This window comes from Protopterus annectens, chromosome 6.part0, assembly GCF_019279795.1.
Source record: "Protopterus annectens isolate FY-2018-M chromosome 6.part0, PAN1.0, whole genome shotgun sequence".
Taxonomy (NCBI): domain Eukaryota; kingdom Metazoa; phylum Chordata; order Ceratodontiformes; family Protopteridae; genus Protopterus; species Protopterus annectens.
Genome location: NC_056737.1, coordinates 1,940,411,429 through 1,940,428,748, shown reverse-complemented (window position 1 = coordinate 1,940,428,748; position 17,320 = coordinate 1,940,411,429). Strand labels below are relative to the sequence as shown.

General features: G+C 42.5%; 1 protein-coding gene across 3 annotated transcripts in view; it reads left to right on the top strand.

Annotated features, from left to right (window-relative positions):
• The window catches only part of DNAJC10 (DnaJ heat shock protein family (Hsp40) member C10), a 646,899-nt gene that overhangs the window by 607,614 nt on the left and 21,965 nt on the right, over positions 1 to 17,320 (top strand). For all 3 annotated transcript variants that reach the window (XM_044075252.1, XM_044075253.1, XM_044075251.1), the window contains one exon: positions 978 to 1,094. In XM_044075252.1, the coding sequence (XP_043931187.1) occupies positions 978 to 1,094 (117 nt within the window). The remainder of the gene's footprint in view (positions 1 to 977; positions 1,095 to 17,320) is intronic.

Sequence of the window (17,320 nt, the reverse complement as noted above, 5' to 3'; positions counted from 1 at the left end):
AGTGCTGTAGTATATCACAGAAAAATTGGCATGGTCCTTTTGGATGGCACCCTTAAATTCACTGCTGGAAATCAGCACATTTGTTGAATTAAACTGTTCTAAAACTTCTTACTGGGTAGCACAGTAGTTCAATGATTATCATTGCTGCCTCAGAGTGCTTAGGTTCCTGTTAATTCCCCAGACTGGATCCTTCTGAGCAGAATTTGTGTTCTTCCAGTGTTGCTGTGTCTTTTAGGGGACCTACAGTTTCTTCCAACATCCCAAAGACTTAGGTGGACTGGTGACTCTTCAGATTGTCCATGGTATGTTTATGTCCAGCAGCACAGTGGATAGCATTGTCACCGCACAACAAGAGGTTCCTCGCTTCAAATCTCAGCTGGGGTGCTTCTGTGCATGGTCCTCCCTGTGTTTGCATGGGTTTCCTCTGGGTTCCTCCCACATTCCAAAGACCTGCAGTAGGCAGATTGGACACACTAAATTGGACATAGGTGTGAGTGGGCATTATAGATGGATGGATGCACGCATGCAGACACGGGTCCTATCCAAGATTGTTTCTTGCCTTATGCCTGTTGCTTGCTGGCGTAGTCATTAGCTCACAGCAGCCCCACCTCAGATAAAGCTTGAATTGAAAATGAGTGGACAGATAGATATATATTGTGTCATCTGGTTCTTGGGATTGGATGGTTTGATTTGAATTATTGTACCATCAGTTTTAGGTTTTAATCTTCCTTGCTAGTTCCATAACAGTAGTTTAAAGGGAAAAAAGAGAGAGAGAGAAAAGCCGTATGGTAGCACATTCTTGTAAAATTCAACAAAGATAGAAATATTCTTCTTTTTATGAAAGACTTGATTTCTGCAAGGATTTTAATACCTTTGTGCATAGTACCATTGACTCAGGCATTGCAATTTTAGAATTCATTTATTTTTGTACACAAGCTAAAAATGCCCAGTAATCATTGAAATATATTTTGTGTTAGAAAAATGAAGAAGGAGAGTACATGAATACCAGAGATGTGAACGTTATAGCTGAAACAATAAATAAAAGGCTGGAAGAAATCTCTGTCAAGACTGGCACCCACTCTTCATCTAAGAGGGTAAGAGGACTGCGTAAACTAATTTTTTCAATGCATTTTCAGGCAGTAATTAATGAACTCTTTTACATTGTTAGATGGAACATGTTGACATTTGTCCTTAGGTCTGCTTTCTTCAGGATAACAGTCCATCTCTACAACCTACCATCACCAGTATCAAAGAAGGTCTATTAAGAAGGGGGGCAGTAAACAGGGTGTGAAAGCAATTATGGGGCAGTTTAAGTTTGGTTGCGTTTTTGTTTATCTTGAATCTTTTTTGAAAAATAGCCTTCCTCACTTAGTTTTGTTGTCCCTCCATCAGCTAGTTAGCTGTCATTTACCATTTTAACTTTTGAAACCTCAAACACAACTTTAACATGTGTCTGTGCAGCCCAAATACAGAAAGAACCAACTAAAACAAAAAATAAGCTTGTGTAGTGTATTCATCTCGACTAGAAACACAAAAAAATGTATATTAAAATGAACAGTGTCTAATACTAAGCCAAGAATTGTTTAATGACAAACAGATCCATGAACAGGTATAGGTTTAGTGCTTCTTGAACACTCTCTAAGGTTACTAGACGTAATATCCAAGGGGGCACTGAAAATGTGGGGCATGTAAGCAATGCTCCTTTATATTAGAGCAGGAGAGTTTCATTTTTGAATGTTTTCCCTTTAAAGTTAATATTACATCTGGGAATTGTGGCACCAAGGGAATTGTGTAGATTGCGATTTGTATATCCTGCTCAAAATTTTATGTGGGGAAGAAAGAGCAGCAGTTTAGAAAAAGAATTTATGAACATCTGTATGCTATATCAAAATGTAACATGAACGATGCATTGTACAAACACATGTTGGAATGTAGTAAGTCTAGTATTTTATTCAGATTACTAGAGACCCTTCAACATGATATTTGAGGTAGCTGATGAGGGACTAAGTTGGAATACAAAGAATTGGTCTGGCAACTACACAATTGGGTGATGGCTATGGACTTGGGCTGAATGATCACATTTCTGTTGTTCCAGTATTAAAATTTAGAGCCAACATATTTTAAACTAACAATGCTAATCTTGGTTTAAGTTATTATTTTTTGTGAGGCAGTCTTTAAATTTTTTAAATTGATTGTAATAAAATGACATTTTAAGTATTGTATATTTTTAAGAATACCATTTTTTTAATATTTGGTGAAAGATGAATTGTGATTGGCAATTTGAAGCATGTGATCAAGTTCTGGACAATATTTAAATGTAAGTTGTTAGAGCAATAGGTTCTGATGAAGTCCCAGAGAGGTAGAAGGATGAAAGTGCTAAACCTATATCTGTTCATGGATATGTTTGTCATTAAACAATTCTTGGCTTAGTATTTGACACTTGTTTGTTTTAATTTAAATGTTTTTGGTGTTCATAGTCAAGTTGAATACACTACATGAGCCTATTTTTTTGTTTTAGTTTGAACTCTTGAAACCTCCTTTTCTGTATAAGTACCATGCAAGCAGTGATCACTCAGATGCACAGTGTTATTTTTTAAGCACAGACCACCAACCTGGCACCAACTTTTTTAGCAATCAGGCCAGTGTGTACATTCACAGAATACGTTCTGTTGCCACTATCAAAAGTAATGCAAGAAAATAACTATTCCATCAGTTTTCTTTCCTCTCAAAAAGAATTATGGGTGTACATAGGTAGATCCTCACCTGAATGGCCTTGTATCTTAGACTTTCCTGCCTCTTCATTAAGTGACAACATAAAGGGGCTGTATAGTACATAGGTAACACACAAATTTGCAAAATAAACTAGTCATTACACGTATACAGTGGATATAAAAAGTGTACACACCCCTGTTAAAATGCCAGGTTTTTGTGATATAAAAAATGAGACCACAATAAATCATTTCAAATCTTTTCCAACCTTTAATGTGACCTATAACCTGTACAATTCAATTGAAAAACAAATAAATGTGTTAAATATAAAAAATAAAAAACTTACAATAAGCTGGTTGCATAAGTCTACACCCCTAAACTAATACTTTGTTTGAAGCACCTTTTGATTTAATTACAGCATTCAGTCTTCTTGGGTACACACACACCATCACTTAAGAGACTCTGATTAACCCCAAATAATGTTCAGCTGCCCTAGTAGGATTTTCCTGACATTTACTCAGTTGCCTGCTGCAGCAAAAGCCATGGTTCACAGAGCGCTTACAAAGCATCAAAGGGATCTCATTGTTGAAAGGCATCGGTCTGGAGAAGGGTACAAAAAAATTTCCACAGCATTGGATATACCATGGAACGCTGTGAAGACAGTCATCAAAAAGTGGAGAAAATATGTGACAACAGTGACGTTGCAAAGAACTGGACAGCTCTCCAAAATTGATGAAAAGACTAGACAAAAACTGGTCAGAGAGACTGCCAAGAGACCTACAGCAACACTGAAGGAGTTGCAGGAATTTCTGGCAAGTACTGGTTGTGTACTACATGTGACAACAATCTTCCATATTCTCCATATGTCTGGACTGGGTGTACTTTTGAAGAACGAAAGTTCATTACTTCAAACTTCAAAAGTACACCCACACTAACGCTAAAGTGCATTTTCACGAAAGTGCACTCTAGCAAACCCACTAGACCAAATGGGCTATGGGCTAGCAGTCATGGACCTTAGGGTTAGGGCACGGGTTAAGATAAGGGGGTAGTTAGTAGGGCTATCCCCTTACCTTGACCCGTGCCCTAACGCTAAGGTCTGTGATTATTGCACCACAGTGGAAGACATTCCAAATCGGGCTATGTACTCCACTGTGGTGCGACAGTCACAGACCTTAGGGTTAGGGCACGGGTTAGGGTAAGGGGACAGTTAGTAGGTCTTTCCCCTTATTTTGACCCGTGCCCTAACGCTAAGGTGTGAGGTTATTGTGCGACAGTGGAAGACATTCCAAATCGGGCTATGTACTCCACTGTGGTGCGACAGTCACAGACCTTAGGGTTAGGGCACGGGTTAGGGTAAGGGGACAGTTAGTAGGTCTTTCCCCTTATTTTGACCCGTGCCCTAACCCTAAGGTCCGTGATTATTGCACCACAGTGGAAGACATTCCAAATCGGGCTATGTACTCCACTGTGGTGCGATAGTCATGGACCTTAGGGTTAGGGCACGGGTTAGGGTAAGGGGATAGTTAGTAGGGCTGTCCCCTTACCTTGACCCATGCCCTAACCCTAAGGTCCATGACTATCGCACCACAGAGGAAGACATTCTAAATTGGGCTATATACTCCACTGCGGTGTGATAGTCACAGACAGAAGGATAGATAGTAGGGCTATCCCCTTACCTTGACCTGTGCCCTAACCCTAAGGTCCTTGACTATCGGACCACAGTGGATGACATAGCCCGTTTTTCAATGTCCTCCATTGTGGTGCAGTAGGTTCAGTCTAGTGAGCTTAAGCAAAACTGCACTTTCGTTAAAGTGCACTTTCGCTTAAGTGGGGATGTACTTTCCCTTTTCGAAAAAGTGAATTTTTGTTGTAGGAAAGTACACCCGTCTGAACTATGGGGTAGGGTTGGAAGATAGAAGCCTTTCTTATACAGAAAAACATCCAGGCCTGGCTAAAATTTCCAAAACAATACATCAAGTCTCCCAAAAGCATGTGGGAAAATGTGTTATGGTCTGATGAGACCAAGGTTGAACATTTTGGCCACAATTCCAAAAAGTATGTTTGGCGCAAAAACAACACTTTGCATTACCAAAAGAACACCATCCCCACGGTGAAGCAAGGTGGTGGCAGTATCATGCTTTTGGGGTTGCTTTTCTTCATCTGGAACTGGGGCTTTAGTCAGGGTGGAGGGAATTATGAACAGTTCCAAAAGCCAGTCACTTTTGGCCCAAAACCTTCAGCCGTCTGCTAGAAAGCTGAAGATGAAGAGGAATTTCACCTTTCAGTATGCCAGTGACCCCAAGCGTACATCTAAATCAACAAAAGAATGGCTTCACCAAAAGAAAATTAAAGTTTTGGAATGGCCCAGCCAGAGCCCAGACCTAAATCCAATAGAAAATCTGTGGGGTGACCCGAAGAGGGATATGCACAAGAGATGCCCTTGCAGTCTGACAGATTTGGAGTGCTTGTGCAAGGAAGAGTGGACATATACTGCCAAGTCAAGATGTGCCATGCTGATGGACTCCTACCCAAGAAGACTGAATGCTGCAATTAAATCAAAAGGTGCTTCAACAAAGTATTAGTTTAAGGGTGTGCACACTTGTGCAACCAGCTTATTGTACGTTTTTTTATTTTTTTATATTTTTTCCCCTAGCAGATTTGTTTGTTTTTTAATTGAATTGTATAGGTTATAAGTCACATTAAAGGTGGTAAAAGTTTTGAAATTATTTATTGTGGTCTCATTTTTTTATATCACAAAAACCTGGCATTTTAAATGGGGTGTGTACACTTTTTATATCCACTGTATAGTGGAAAGTGCTAAGAATAGACACATCAGTGAAGCAGCTTCTACTAGCTATATTTGGCATCAAGATTCCGGGAAAGTGAATAAAAATAATAAAAGTGCTGTTGGGAGGTAACACGTTGGTGAAGAAATTTTTGCCCTGGTCACACTCAAGGTAACTTGGGTTGATTTAATAACCAGGATGCCAAAAGAACTAGCCTGGAAAGGATGAAAATGAACAGATAATGGCAGTTTGCAACCCTGATGGGAAATAGCAAAGCCCTCCAGCCAAAGCATATTGGTTCTGGTTTAAGTATTTGGGCTCCAAACCAGTTATTTTACATTAAGAAGGTTTGCAGTCTACACTCTTTTGGGAGGAGAGAGTAGTCGCCACACTTCTGAGGTGGGGATTTGCTGGTGAAGGCTTATTGTGCCTGTTATTCTAAGTGTCTTTGTTCTGGTCTGTGATCTGCACTCTTCTGACATTACTGTCTAGGCAGATATTTTTTTTTTAACTGCTAGAACATCTAGTTTGCTCATAGCTGAGCATTGCTCAAGTTGCGTGGATTATTGACTTGTTCAATATTTAAGTTTTCCTCACACCTCTCTAATAGAACAGGAGCACTTTCCAACTCTCTCTGTGGCCATTCTGGTTGAGATGGTTATTCTGAGGCATTGTAACAATTGCCTCATGTACAGTGACAATCCACTTATTCTTAATAAAATAGTGTACCCGAGGAGTGTAAGTGCACTTTAACACTGGTGGCAACCAGAACTAATCCTACAGAGGTTGTCAATGACATTTGCACCACACCTGCTGCATATTGTAAAGACCCTACATATAAAACTATTTATGCTGAGGAACTTACAGGTAACCTTTGTAAAACACTAAGACCTCCTGCGCAGTACAGTCAAAGAAAGGGTCCTTAGCCATCATGTAAACACTGTGTTAACACTGTATCCAGTGCCTTCATTGCTAAGGCCTTAAGGCAAACCAGTACATAGCCAAATTTACTGGTCATTGGTGATACTATAGTGAGACACATTGATGTCCCCCTCACCAGATTGAGTAAGGAGAAAGTCACGGTAAGCTGCCTTTCAGGGACTAGGATTCATCAAATAATAACAGGCACTCAGGTCGTTGAACCACAGGTGAAAGTATGACTCTGTCATAGTCCATGTAGATGTTAATGATCTGAAACATACATCCCTTGATTATATGAAGTGAGACATGATTGAGCTTGCTAATTGAGTCATTAAGCAGGTATGAGCCTAGCACTGAGCAGCATACTACCTTCTCCAAGGATGATGCCATGTTACCAACGGAAGATGATTGATTTTAGCAATCAGTGTAGCTTCTGGTGTCAGTCCAGGAGGTTACAATATTTGACAGCCTTTGAGGACATGGTTGACAGACCACGCTGCTTTACCAGGGATGTTCTGCACTTATCTCCTATAGCCTTTCAGATACTGGCCTCTGATCTTTTCCAATCCCAATTCCAAACTGATAAACCTACCAACTTAACTGAACATATGAAGGCATATCTGAAAGGGAGATCATGCCTGCTCAACCTGGTTGACTTCTTTGAGTCAGTCACCAGGGCTGTGGATGAAGGTAAGGCAGTGCATACAGCCTACCTCGATCTGGCCAAGGCCTTTGATACCATTCCTCACTCGTGAATTACTGATAAACTCACCAAACTAGGCATCAACCCCTATATCACTAGGTAGGTTGCAAATTGGCTCACAGATGGAGTCCACTACTTTCACACTGTGTGTTGTAAGTGAGACTGCTGACCAGTCACGAGTGGAGTCCCACAAGGATTGGTCCTGGGTCCTCTCCTGTTTGGCATCTACTTTTCAGAAGCCCAGGCCAACACAGAGGGACTCTGGCTGACCATGTTCGCAGACGACTGCAAGCTGGGGGCAATTATTAACTCCCCAAGTGATGCAGACATCCTACAGAAAGGCCTCACCTGGACCAATGACTGGTGTCAAAGCCATGGCCTTAAGCTTAAAGCCAAAAAATGTGTCCTCATCCCCTTTGGTAAAAACTCAATTCCCACTAATTACCACAGCAATAGGAGCCCACTGAACACTCAAGGCGTTATAAGAGATCTGGGGATGCAGGTTGACAGCAACCTCTCCTTTGACCATCATATTGCCACTGTGGTCAGAAAGTCCTATGTGGCACATCTCATTACCAGGTGTTTTGCATCCAGGAAGAAAAGAGGTCATCAACTCTCTCTACTCTTCCCTCATTAGGCCAGTCATAGAGTATAATGCACCCCATTTAGCATGTAGCTCACTAGACACCTGCAACAGATGGAGGCCCCAGAAGTACCTCACAAAGAGGATCCCAGGCATTAAACACATGTCCTACACAGGCAGACTCAAAAGACTCCAGCAATTCTCTGTCTCATATCGCCTACTTAGAGACAATCTCTGCTTGAATTACAAAGCCATGTCTGACCCAGCTCTGTTAGAAATGCTACAGCTAAAGAAATCCCAATCCCTCCGTACCACATGCTCCAGAGACCTCAACCTCATTACCACAATCAACAGAACATGCTGGAGGGATAGGTTCCTCACCCATAGACTGCCCATGCTCTGGAATAGACTTTCCATACATGTCAAGCAGAGCACCTCGCTGTCCCTCTTCAAGAGAAATCTTGATGAGTGCATGGGTAATAGACAGATGTTCTTCGTGTTTCACTGTTGCAGTCATTACATTTGGGTTATCTGCTTGCAGGTAGCCCTCAGTCGGCCTGATTAGCAAAGTCTTGGGTCCTGCATCAGTTGCTGTCCCTTCTTCCATGACGTCATGTCATCAGGGGTAGACATGCAGACAACGCCATTAAATCAGTCTTTCTTGCTGTGCGGTGCCCGAAGCAGAAGCAATTCGCAAGTGCCGGTCGGCCGACTCCTGAAATTTTTGTTTTCGAGTTTCAGAACTGAAGTCTTCAACTAAAGCCAAGTACCCTGTTGGGGAAACTTTTTCTTCCTCCTTACCGATGTCAGTAAAAGTTAATAATTGCATTACTTGTGGAAAGCAAATACGTCATAAAGATTTTCATTCATACTGTATTCCTTGCCTAGGCCCTGACCACGACGTACCTTGCTGTCGGTTTTGTGCTTTATTTAATCAGCGCACTATCCATCGTCGGTATATTTTCGTCTCTAAATATTTCGGTTCTCTGTTTAATTATCCAGAAATGTCGTCTGTTATCCATCCGACTACCGGTATTCCAAAAAAATGCAACGATAAAAGCAGAGACAGGCCGCCGAGGTCCAAAACTGCCAACAACGCTTCTCCTAAGCCAGTTGCCAGTTCGCCGGTACTCAGTGAGGTGCTTTTGCAGCCCCTGATACCCACTACTTCTGATTCGCAGGCCTCTACTGAGACCCATTCGGAGTCCGGTATGCCGCGAGATGCTTCAACTATGGAACCTGCAGATGTCTCTACCTTGGATGGGTCCAGAGACGCTGTGCAGGCACTGGCTTCTGAGGGTGTATTCAGGCCTATGGACTTGCATATTAAACTGACGCCTCCTTCTTCACTTAGGCCTAAATTTTGAACCATGCCTAAAAAATGACGCCCAGGCCACATGCTCAGGCCTGTTTGCCTAAAAAACAAATTATAAGAATGGCTGAAGATTTACTAACTCTAATCTTTCTAAAAGGCCTAGGACTGAAGTTAATTATGAATCTTCTGACCAGGATTCTGTTTTTCTGATTCTTCTGATGATCTGGATTTGACCTTATCTACTTTTGAGGATTCTGATGCAGAGAGGACTCCATTCCCTCTGCTTCCCATCCAGAGGATTTTTCTTTTAGGGAAACCTTGCATACTCTAAGGGAGCATTTCCACTGGGAAAGCCGGGATTTTTCTGATTCAAAAAAGAGGCTTAGGGATTTCTTACTCCTACCTCAGCATAGGCCTTTAGCTATTCCTTCTGTACTAGACATTGTTGATGATGCTTTTTCGGCCCCTGATTCCTTGCCTCCTGCTCCCAGAAAACCTGACCGATACTACAGGGCCCCTGAGTCACACAAGTTCTTTTTTAAAAATCCTATTGCGGATCCAGAGACTATTTCACAGAGGCCCAAGGGCATTAAGGCTTCTACTGCTAAAAATCCTACCCCTTCTGATAGACTCCAGGGCGCTGGATAGATGGGGTAAGAAGGTTTACACTTCTGCAACCTTGGCCATTAGGGTTTTAAACTGCCAGTTTCATATGTTAAAGTATCAGCAACATGTTATTGGATTGCTTAAACAGAAAATTATGTTGATTCCTGACTGTGTGGAAAATAAAGAATTACAGGATTTAATGCATTCTGCTGAACAAGTTGGAAAACATACTTTGCAATGTGGCTTTGATTCATTAGAGGCCTCTTGCAGGGCTGCTGTTACTGCATCTGTGCTCAGAAGGCATGCTTGGCTAAAGGAGCAATCTTTGCCTGATCACGTTAAAGCTAAATTGTTGGATGCTCCCTTAAATCAGGACCATCTGTTCAGCAACAAGGCTGAGGAAGTTTTTAAAAAGATGGAAGATAAAGCTAAATCGATGCAAACTGTTAAAGATTTCTTACAAGTTCAGCCTCCTAGATTTAGTAGACACTGGCCCTCTAAGAATTGGTCCTTTCCAGGTCTTCTCAAGCCAAACCCAGACACAGCAAAAGCTCCAGGTTTCAGTCCCAGGGGACACACAGGACTAAGCAGTGAGGGGGCCTCCACTTCCAAATCTGGGAGTAAAAAGACTCCCCCTTATGGTAAACTGTCTCAATGACTTCCGTTTAAAATTTCCAAGCACTTATCAACTGACTGCCCCTTTGGGAGGAAAGATTGCTCTTCATGCAAAGAACTGGGAACTCATTACCCAGGACAAATGGGTTTTAAATATAGTGTCCCATGGATACAGATTTCACTTCCACACGTTGCCAACACCAAGCGGGTGGCCGGACCTACCCCCAAATCAGTGGGCAGAGGCCCAAAAACAAGTACTTTCTCTCTTAAGCATGGGGGCTATTCAACTGGTACCAGAAGAGGAAAAGGGGCAAGGTTTCTACTCAAGACTTTTCCTGGTACCAAGAAAAGACAATTCATGGTGTCCTATCCTGGACCTGTCTACTCTAAACACCTTTTTGGAAATTCCAAAATTCAAGACGCTGACTCTTCACCAGTTAATTCCTATGCTAGGCAAAGATGCCTGGTTGGCAACACTAGATTTAAAGGAAGCCTACCTGCACATCCCAATCAGGGAATCTTGCAGAAGATGCCTATGCTTCAAAGCAGGCTACACACATTGTCAGTTCTCTGCACTGCCCTTTGGCTTATCTACTGCACCCAGGGTATTCACAAAGTGCCTAGCTCCAGTTATTGCATTTTGCAGGCAAAGAAATATTCAAATATACCCATACCTGGACGATTGTCTAATTCAGGCAGAAAGCTAGGACATACTTTTGAATCATCTGGCCCTTGTACAAAGGGTTCTAACTTGTCTTGGGGTACACCATAAATGAAAAGAAATCACACCTGGTACTCTGTCAACAAATTGTATTCCTGGGAGCAAGCTTGAATACAACTTCCCAGATGGCTTACCTCACGCCAGAGAAACAAATCCATTTGACAACCTACTTCAAACAAGTGGCCACAAAATCCCTGCTATCTGCAAGACAAATACTGCAAGCCTTGGGGTTCAGGTTCATGGCCTCCTGCATTCTTCTAATTCCATATGCAAGACTACATATGAGGAAATTACAATGGTATCTAAAAAGCCTATAGTGTCAACATTCTCAGGATCTAGAAGCAATGATTCCTATCATACCTTGCCTATGCCTAGAATTCCTTTGGTGGGCAGAGACCTGCCACCAAAACAAGGGACTACCTTTCACACCACCCCCTGCCACCCAAACCCTAACAACAGACACATCAGACTATGCATGGGGGGCTCACCTGGCAGGGAAGTGCATTCAGGGCAAATGGAACCCAAGTCAAATGCACCTGCATATCAATCAAAAAGAAATGTTAGCTGTACAGAATGCTCTGACAGCCTTCAAGGACCACATTCTTCCAGGACAACTTTTGGTAAAGACGGACAACACCACTGTTATGTGGTACATAAGCAGGGGGGGTACACAAAGGTTTATAGATAGGTACTAGGCTATTAGCCCTAGGGCCTATATAAACCTAACCAAAAAGGTACCCTGGCTTTCGCCACCCAAGAAAATTATTTTCCTGTGCCTCTGTCGAGCAGAGCCACAGAAGTGATCCCTGGGGTGAATTTCCTATTTCCCATCCAATCATCAAGACTTTTCTTGAAGAGTGCTAATGAGGAGCTCTGTTTGGCATAGGTAGTCTGTTCCAGAATATGGGAAGTCTCTGGGACATGAATCTATCCCTCCAGCATGTTCTGTTTATTGTGATGACCAGGTTTAGGTCCCTAGAGCGTGTAGCTCAGAGGGATTGGGATTTCTTTAAGTGGAGCATGACAACAGCTCTGGGTTTGACATAGCTTTGTATGTTAGGCAGAGATCACCTTTGAATAGGCAATATGCGACGGAATAAAGCTGGAGTTTTTTGAGACGGTCTGCGTAGGGCATCTGTTTGAAGCCAGTAATCCTCTTTGTGAGGTATTTCTGTGGCCTTTCCAGTTGTAGATGTCTTGAGGTACATACCAAAAGGGGCATTGTACTCTATAATGGGTCTAATGAGTGATGAGTAGAGGGGAACAATGACCTCTTTTTTTTCTGGATGAGAAACCTTTTGTGATGAGGTGAGCCACGTAGAAGGATTTCCTGACCACTGTGGCGATGTGATTATCAAAGGAGAGATTACTGTCCACCTGTGTCCCAAGGTCTGTTATAACACTTTCGGCGTTAAGTAGATTACCACTTGTGTGGTAGTTCATGGGTACAGAGTTTTTACCAAAGGGGATGCCAATACACTTTTTGGCATTGAGCTTCAGGCCATGGCTTTGACACCAGGCATCTGTCTCAGTGAGGCCCTTTTGTAGTATGTCCACATCATTAGGAGTTTCGATTATGGCTCCTAGTTTGCAGTCATCTGCAAACTTTGTTAGCCAAAGACCTTCTGTGTTAGCCTGTACTTCAGAGAAGTAGATGCCAAACAGGAGAGGACCCAGGACTGAACCCTGTGGTACTCCACTTGTTACTGATCTGAAGTCGGATTTGGAGTCTGCTACTTTCACAGTGTGGGTTCTGTCCGTGAGCCAGTTGGCAACCCATCTTGGTTGCCTCTCCCCAGAACTACCAATTGGACAAATTTTGCACAAGGACTCCCCACAAGCAAGCCTGGAAAGTGGATGCACTGTCCTTCAGCTGGAAAAACGTATCAGTCTATGCCTTCTCCCCTCTACCTCTGCTTTCCAAAGTACTACTAAAAATCAAACAGGACAAACCAAGGATGATTTTGATTGCTCCAGACACATTCTTACCCCCTCTGCAGACTAGCCATGGCATTGTGGAACACAGCCTTGAGATACCAAGTGCACCTGCAAGCTCAATTCCTGCCAGGAAAATTAAATACACTGGCAGACGGACTAAGCAGAAACCTCATGGACCCACACGAGTGGAAACTGGAACCAAGGATTTTCAACATGTTGACAAGCAAATGGGGGAGCCCAGATATAGACCTGTTTGCCTCTCCCCAGAACTACCAATTGGACAAATTTTGCACAAGCAAGCCTGGAAAGTGGATGCTCTGTCCTTCAGCTGGAAAAACGTATCAGTCTATGCCTCCCCCCCCCCCCGCCTCTGCTTTCCAAAGTACTACTAAAAATCAAACAGGGCAAGCCAAGGATGATTTTGATTGCTCCAGACTGGCCAAACCAACACTGGTACCCCCTCCTGCACAGTGTGTCATGGTTATCCCCATGGCACCTGCCTCAGACTCCTTCCCTGTTGTCTCAGCAGGAGAACCAGATTCTGCACCCTCAGCTTCTAACACTGAACCTTGCAGCCTGGCTAATTACATAATCTCTTCTCTACCATCCCTCAGTAAACCTGTGATGGATATCATTTTAGAGGCAAGGAGGCCTAGTACTAGAAAAATCATATACTGAAAAATGGAAAAGATTATGTGCCTGGAACCAATCTCAAGGGATGAGCACAGCAGCGCCCAATTTACCTCAGATTTTACAATACGTAATTGAGATGCTTCACAAGGGCCTGTCTTTTTCCTCCATTAAAATCCACACCTCAGCCATTTCGGCTCATTATAGCACAGAACCTCCCCTCTTCTCTCATCCACTGCTCGAGCAGTTCCTCAGAGGGGCCAAAAATTTGAGACCTCCCAGGAGAGTTCCAACCCCAGCCTGGGACCTTAACTTTGTTTTGGAGAAACTCACTCTACCTCCTTTCGAGCCAGCTGCTACTGCAGACTTAACATTTATTTCTTGGAAAACAGCTTTTCTTTTAGCAATCACTTCAGCTAGAAGGGTATCTGAATTACAGGCCCTTATGGCAGTGGAGCCTTTCATCATCTTTCATGCGGACAGGGTGTCCCTCAGAACCAGTCCACCCTTCATGCCCAAGGTGGTATCCAGTGTGGCTCTTAATCAGTCTATTCATTTGCCAACCTTCTTTCCCAATCCACAGAACAAATGGGAACAGATACTGCATTCCTTAGATGTGCACAGACAACTTAAGTTCTACTTGGACAGGACTAAACCTCAAAGGAAATCTGAACAACTGCTGGTGGCATTTGCTGCAGGGGCAGAGGGGAAGGCTATTTCAAAGCAAACCATTTCTAAATGGATAGGCCATTGCATTCATTTCTGCTATAAGCACCATGGAAAACCTATCCCCCAGGGGATCAGACCTCACTCCACCAGGACTGCATCTACCTCTACAGCCTTTCTCAGAGGCATCCCTACCAGGGACATATTAGAAGCTGCTACCTGGAGCTCTGTGCATACTTTCACCAAGCAGTATCATTTGCCAATTTTCTCTAAATCCAATGCTGGTTTTGCCACTACAGTCTTGCAGGGCCTTATAACTGGTCCTAATGCTATCTAAATTCCTCCTCCCAACCATAGCTTTTGGAATCTACCCAGATGTAATGACTGCAACAGTGAAACATGAAGAACATAGTACAGTTGTGTACACTTACCATAAATGCAGATGTTCGAGTGTATTCACTGTTGCAGTCCTGTTTACCCTCCCTCCAGCCCCCTAACTTCTTTTGGCGATACCTCTACTTTCCTTTACTATGCTTAAAAGCCTTTTTGGTGTATTTGCTTTTTTGTTGGAGGTATATCATTGTACTTTTTTATTTAATTGCTCCCCATTAGGGGGCACCTGACATCTGGGGCAAGAAAAACTGATGTAATGGCGTCGGCTGCATGTTTTATACCCCTGACGACCTGACCATGGAAGAAGGGACAGCAACCGACGCAGGACCCAAGACTTTGTTAATCAGGCCGACTGAGGGTGATCTGCAAGCAGATAACCCACATGTAATGACTGCAGCAGTGAATACACTCGAACATCTACATTTATGGTATGTGTACATAGCTGTACTTTCACCCCGGGATCACTCCAGTGGCTCTAATTGATAGAGGCACTGAGAACTAACGGACGGCACGATGCCAGGGCACTTCTATGGGCTAGGCTTGTAAAGGCTCCAGGTCCATTAGTCTAGTACACACCTATGAACTTACCAGGGGTACAAACATCCTTGACCTTGTACTCATGAACATGTGGGGGCCAATGTTCCTCATCCAAAGTCTCATCTTCGCTTGTCATATCTGACCATAAGGCAGTATTACTTGAAATAAAAATTAAATTTGGGGATCCAGCAAAATCAAAAAATTTTAGAAGCTATTCCAAGACTAATGTCTTTCTACGAAGCAAAATCTTGTCTAAATTCTAGCAACACTAAACCTAGTAAATAACATAGAATACACTGAGCTATTTACAAAATCTCTGTATATCAATAGCTGTGCAGCTTTGTATTAAGAATAAGAGAATAAGACAAACTCAAAAGACAAGCCCCCCTGATGGAATCACAGTATTAATCAGTTATGCAACAAAAGAAGAAATCTTTGCCAAGCATGAGATGAACAAAGACATACATACTAAAAGCCCCCCTGGCCAATATAAACAGGCAGCTAAGAGGGTTAACTAATACTTCAGAGGCAACATCTGAAGAAAAAAATAGCTTCTCAGATAATGGACAACCACAAAGCTTTCTACAGCTATGTCCATACCCTCAAAGGAAATGCACAATAATGCACATAATTTATTCTAAATTGGATCATCCACAGTGAACCAGAGGTCATTGCCAGGCTTTTGGCTGACAGGTTCAGCTCAAATTTCTGCCCCTACTCCCCCCCAATAGTCCAAAGGAAATGACACATAACACAGCCTCTCAACCATTACTAGGGAACAGGTCATCAGTGCAATTTCCAAGGCCAAACACACACTGCATCAGTAGACCCCAAGAACATCCCAGGATGTCATTAGATCCGAGTGATGCCTCCAGGTACATCTGCAGTGAACTCTCTTACTGACACCTCTAGGTGTCAAATATTTCTTGTTCATATTTGCTTCAATAATTCCAAAACCATGCTATGTACAAGGTTTTAAAGGATTTCATCTTAAAACTTACACAATGGCAAACTCAACTGCATTAATATTTGACCTCTGTATAGTGCAGGTAAATAGATATTAACTGTTGTTTTTATGATATTAATTTATATAAATACATTTTTCTACTAAATATCTCCACAACCTAGTAATGCAGACAGAACTCCTTAGCCTCGTATGAAAGCTCTAAGCTAGATGAATAAAATGCTGCTGACAGTATGTGTTTAACTTGAGTGGTTGCTGTGATATTGTAAGCTGTTTACAAAATATTATAGATGTAATAGTTACTGTATTTACTGTGACTTATAAAATTTGATTAAAGACCTAGAACCTGAAGAATACTACCACTATAATAATAGTTTGTGCTGAAGGGTTTGCCATTTATACTTCTCTCATAACCCCTATGGTTCCAGAGATATGAATGCTTGTTTGAAATGTGTGGACATAATTTGATTCTGTCAAAAAGCCCCGCCCATTTGAAGTTACAGTGCAAACTTCCTGAGCTCCATTGGAGTGAATGAGTTAATAAGTAGCATGAAACATGATCTCACTGGTCCACTTTAATCACTTTTCAACTGGAACCTTCATTAAGGTTTTGTGCCCGAGGAATGGAAGATGACTGCAGTCATTCCCCTGCACAAAGGAGGTCAAACCAGTGATCCGGGTAACTACATGCCCATAAGTCTTACCAACCTCATATGTAAAGCCTTGGAAAGAGTCATTATGGGCATGATAAATGAGAACATACGTAACCTGCAAATGCTGGACCCATCGCAGTTTAGCTTTGTTAAAGGAAGGTCATGCCTATTAAATCTGGTGGAATTTTTTTGATAATGTCACCAAAGCATTGAATGAAGGCAAGACTTGTGCACACAGCTTACCTTGACCTGGCAAAGGCTTTTGATACAGTACCCCACTGAGGCATAAAAGACAGGCTCACTAATTCGGGTATAAACCCTTTTATCACCCACTGGATAGCCAGTTCGCTTACTGATAGGATCTAGGACATCAAAATAGTTGAGGCCACCTCCACCAAGAGGCCTACCTACTGGGCCCACTCCTTTTTGGAATCTCTTTCTCTGAAAATGGAAGCAGATGCTGAGGGTTTATGGCTGACTGTGTTTGCAGATAATTGAAAACTAGGGGTTATCATCGACTCCCCTGCAGACACTAGCATTCTTCAAGAAGGTCTATCTCTGACTAACAAATGGTGCCAAC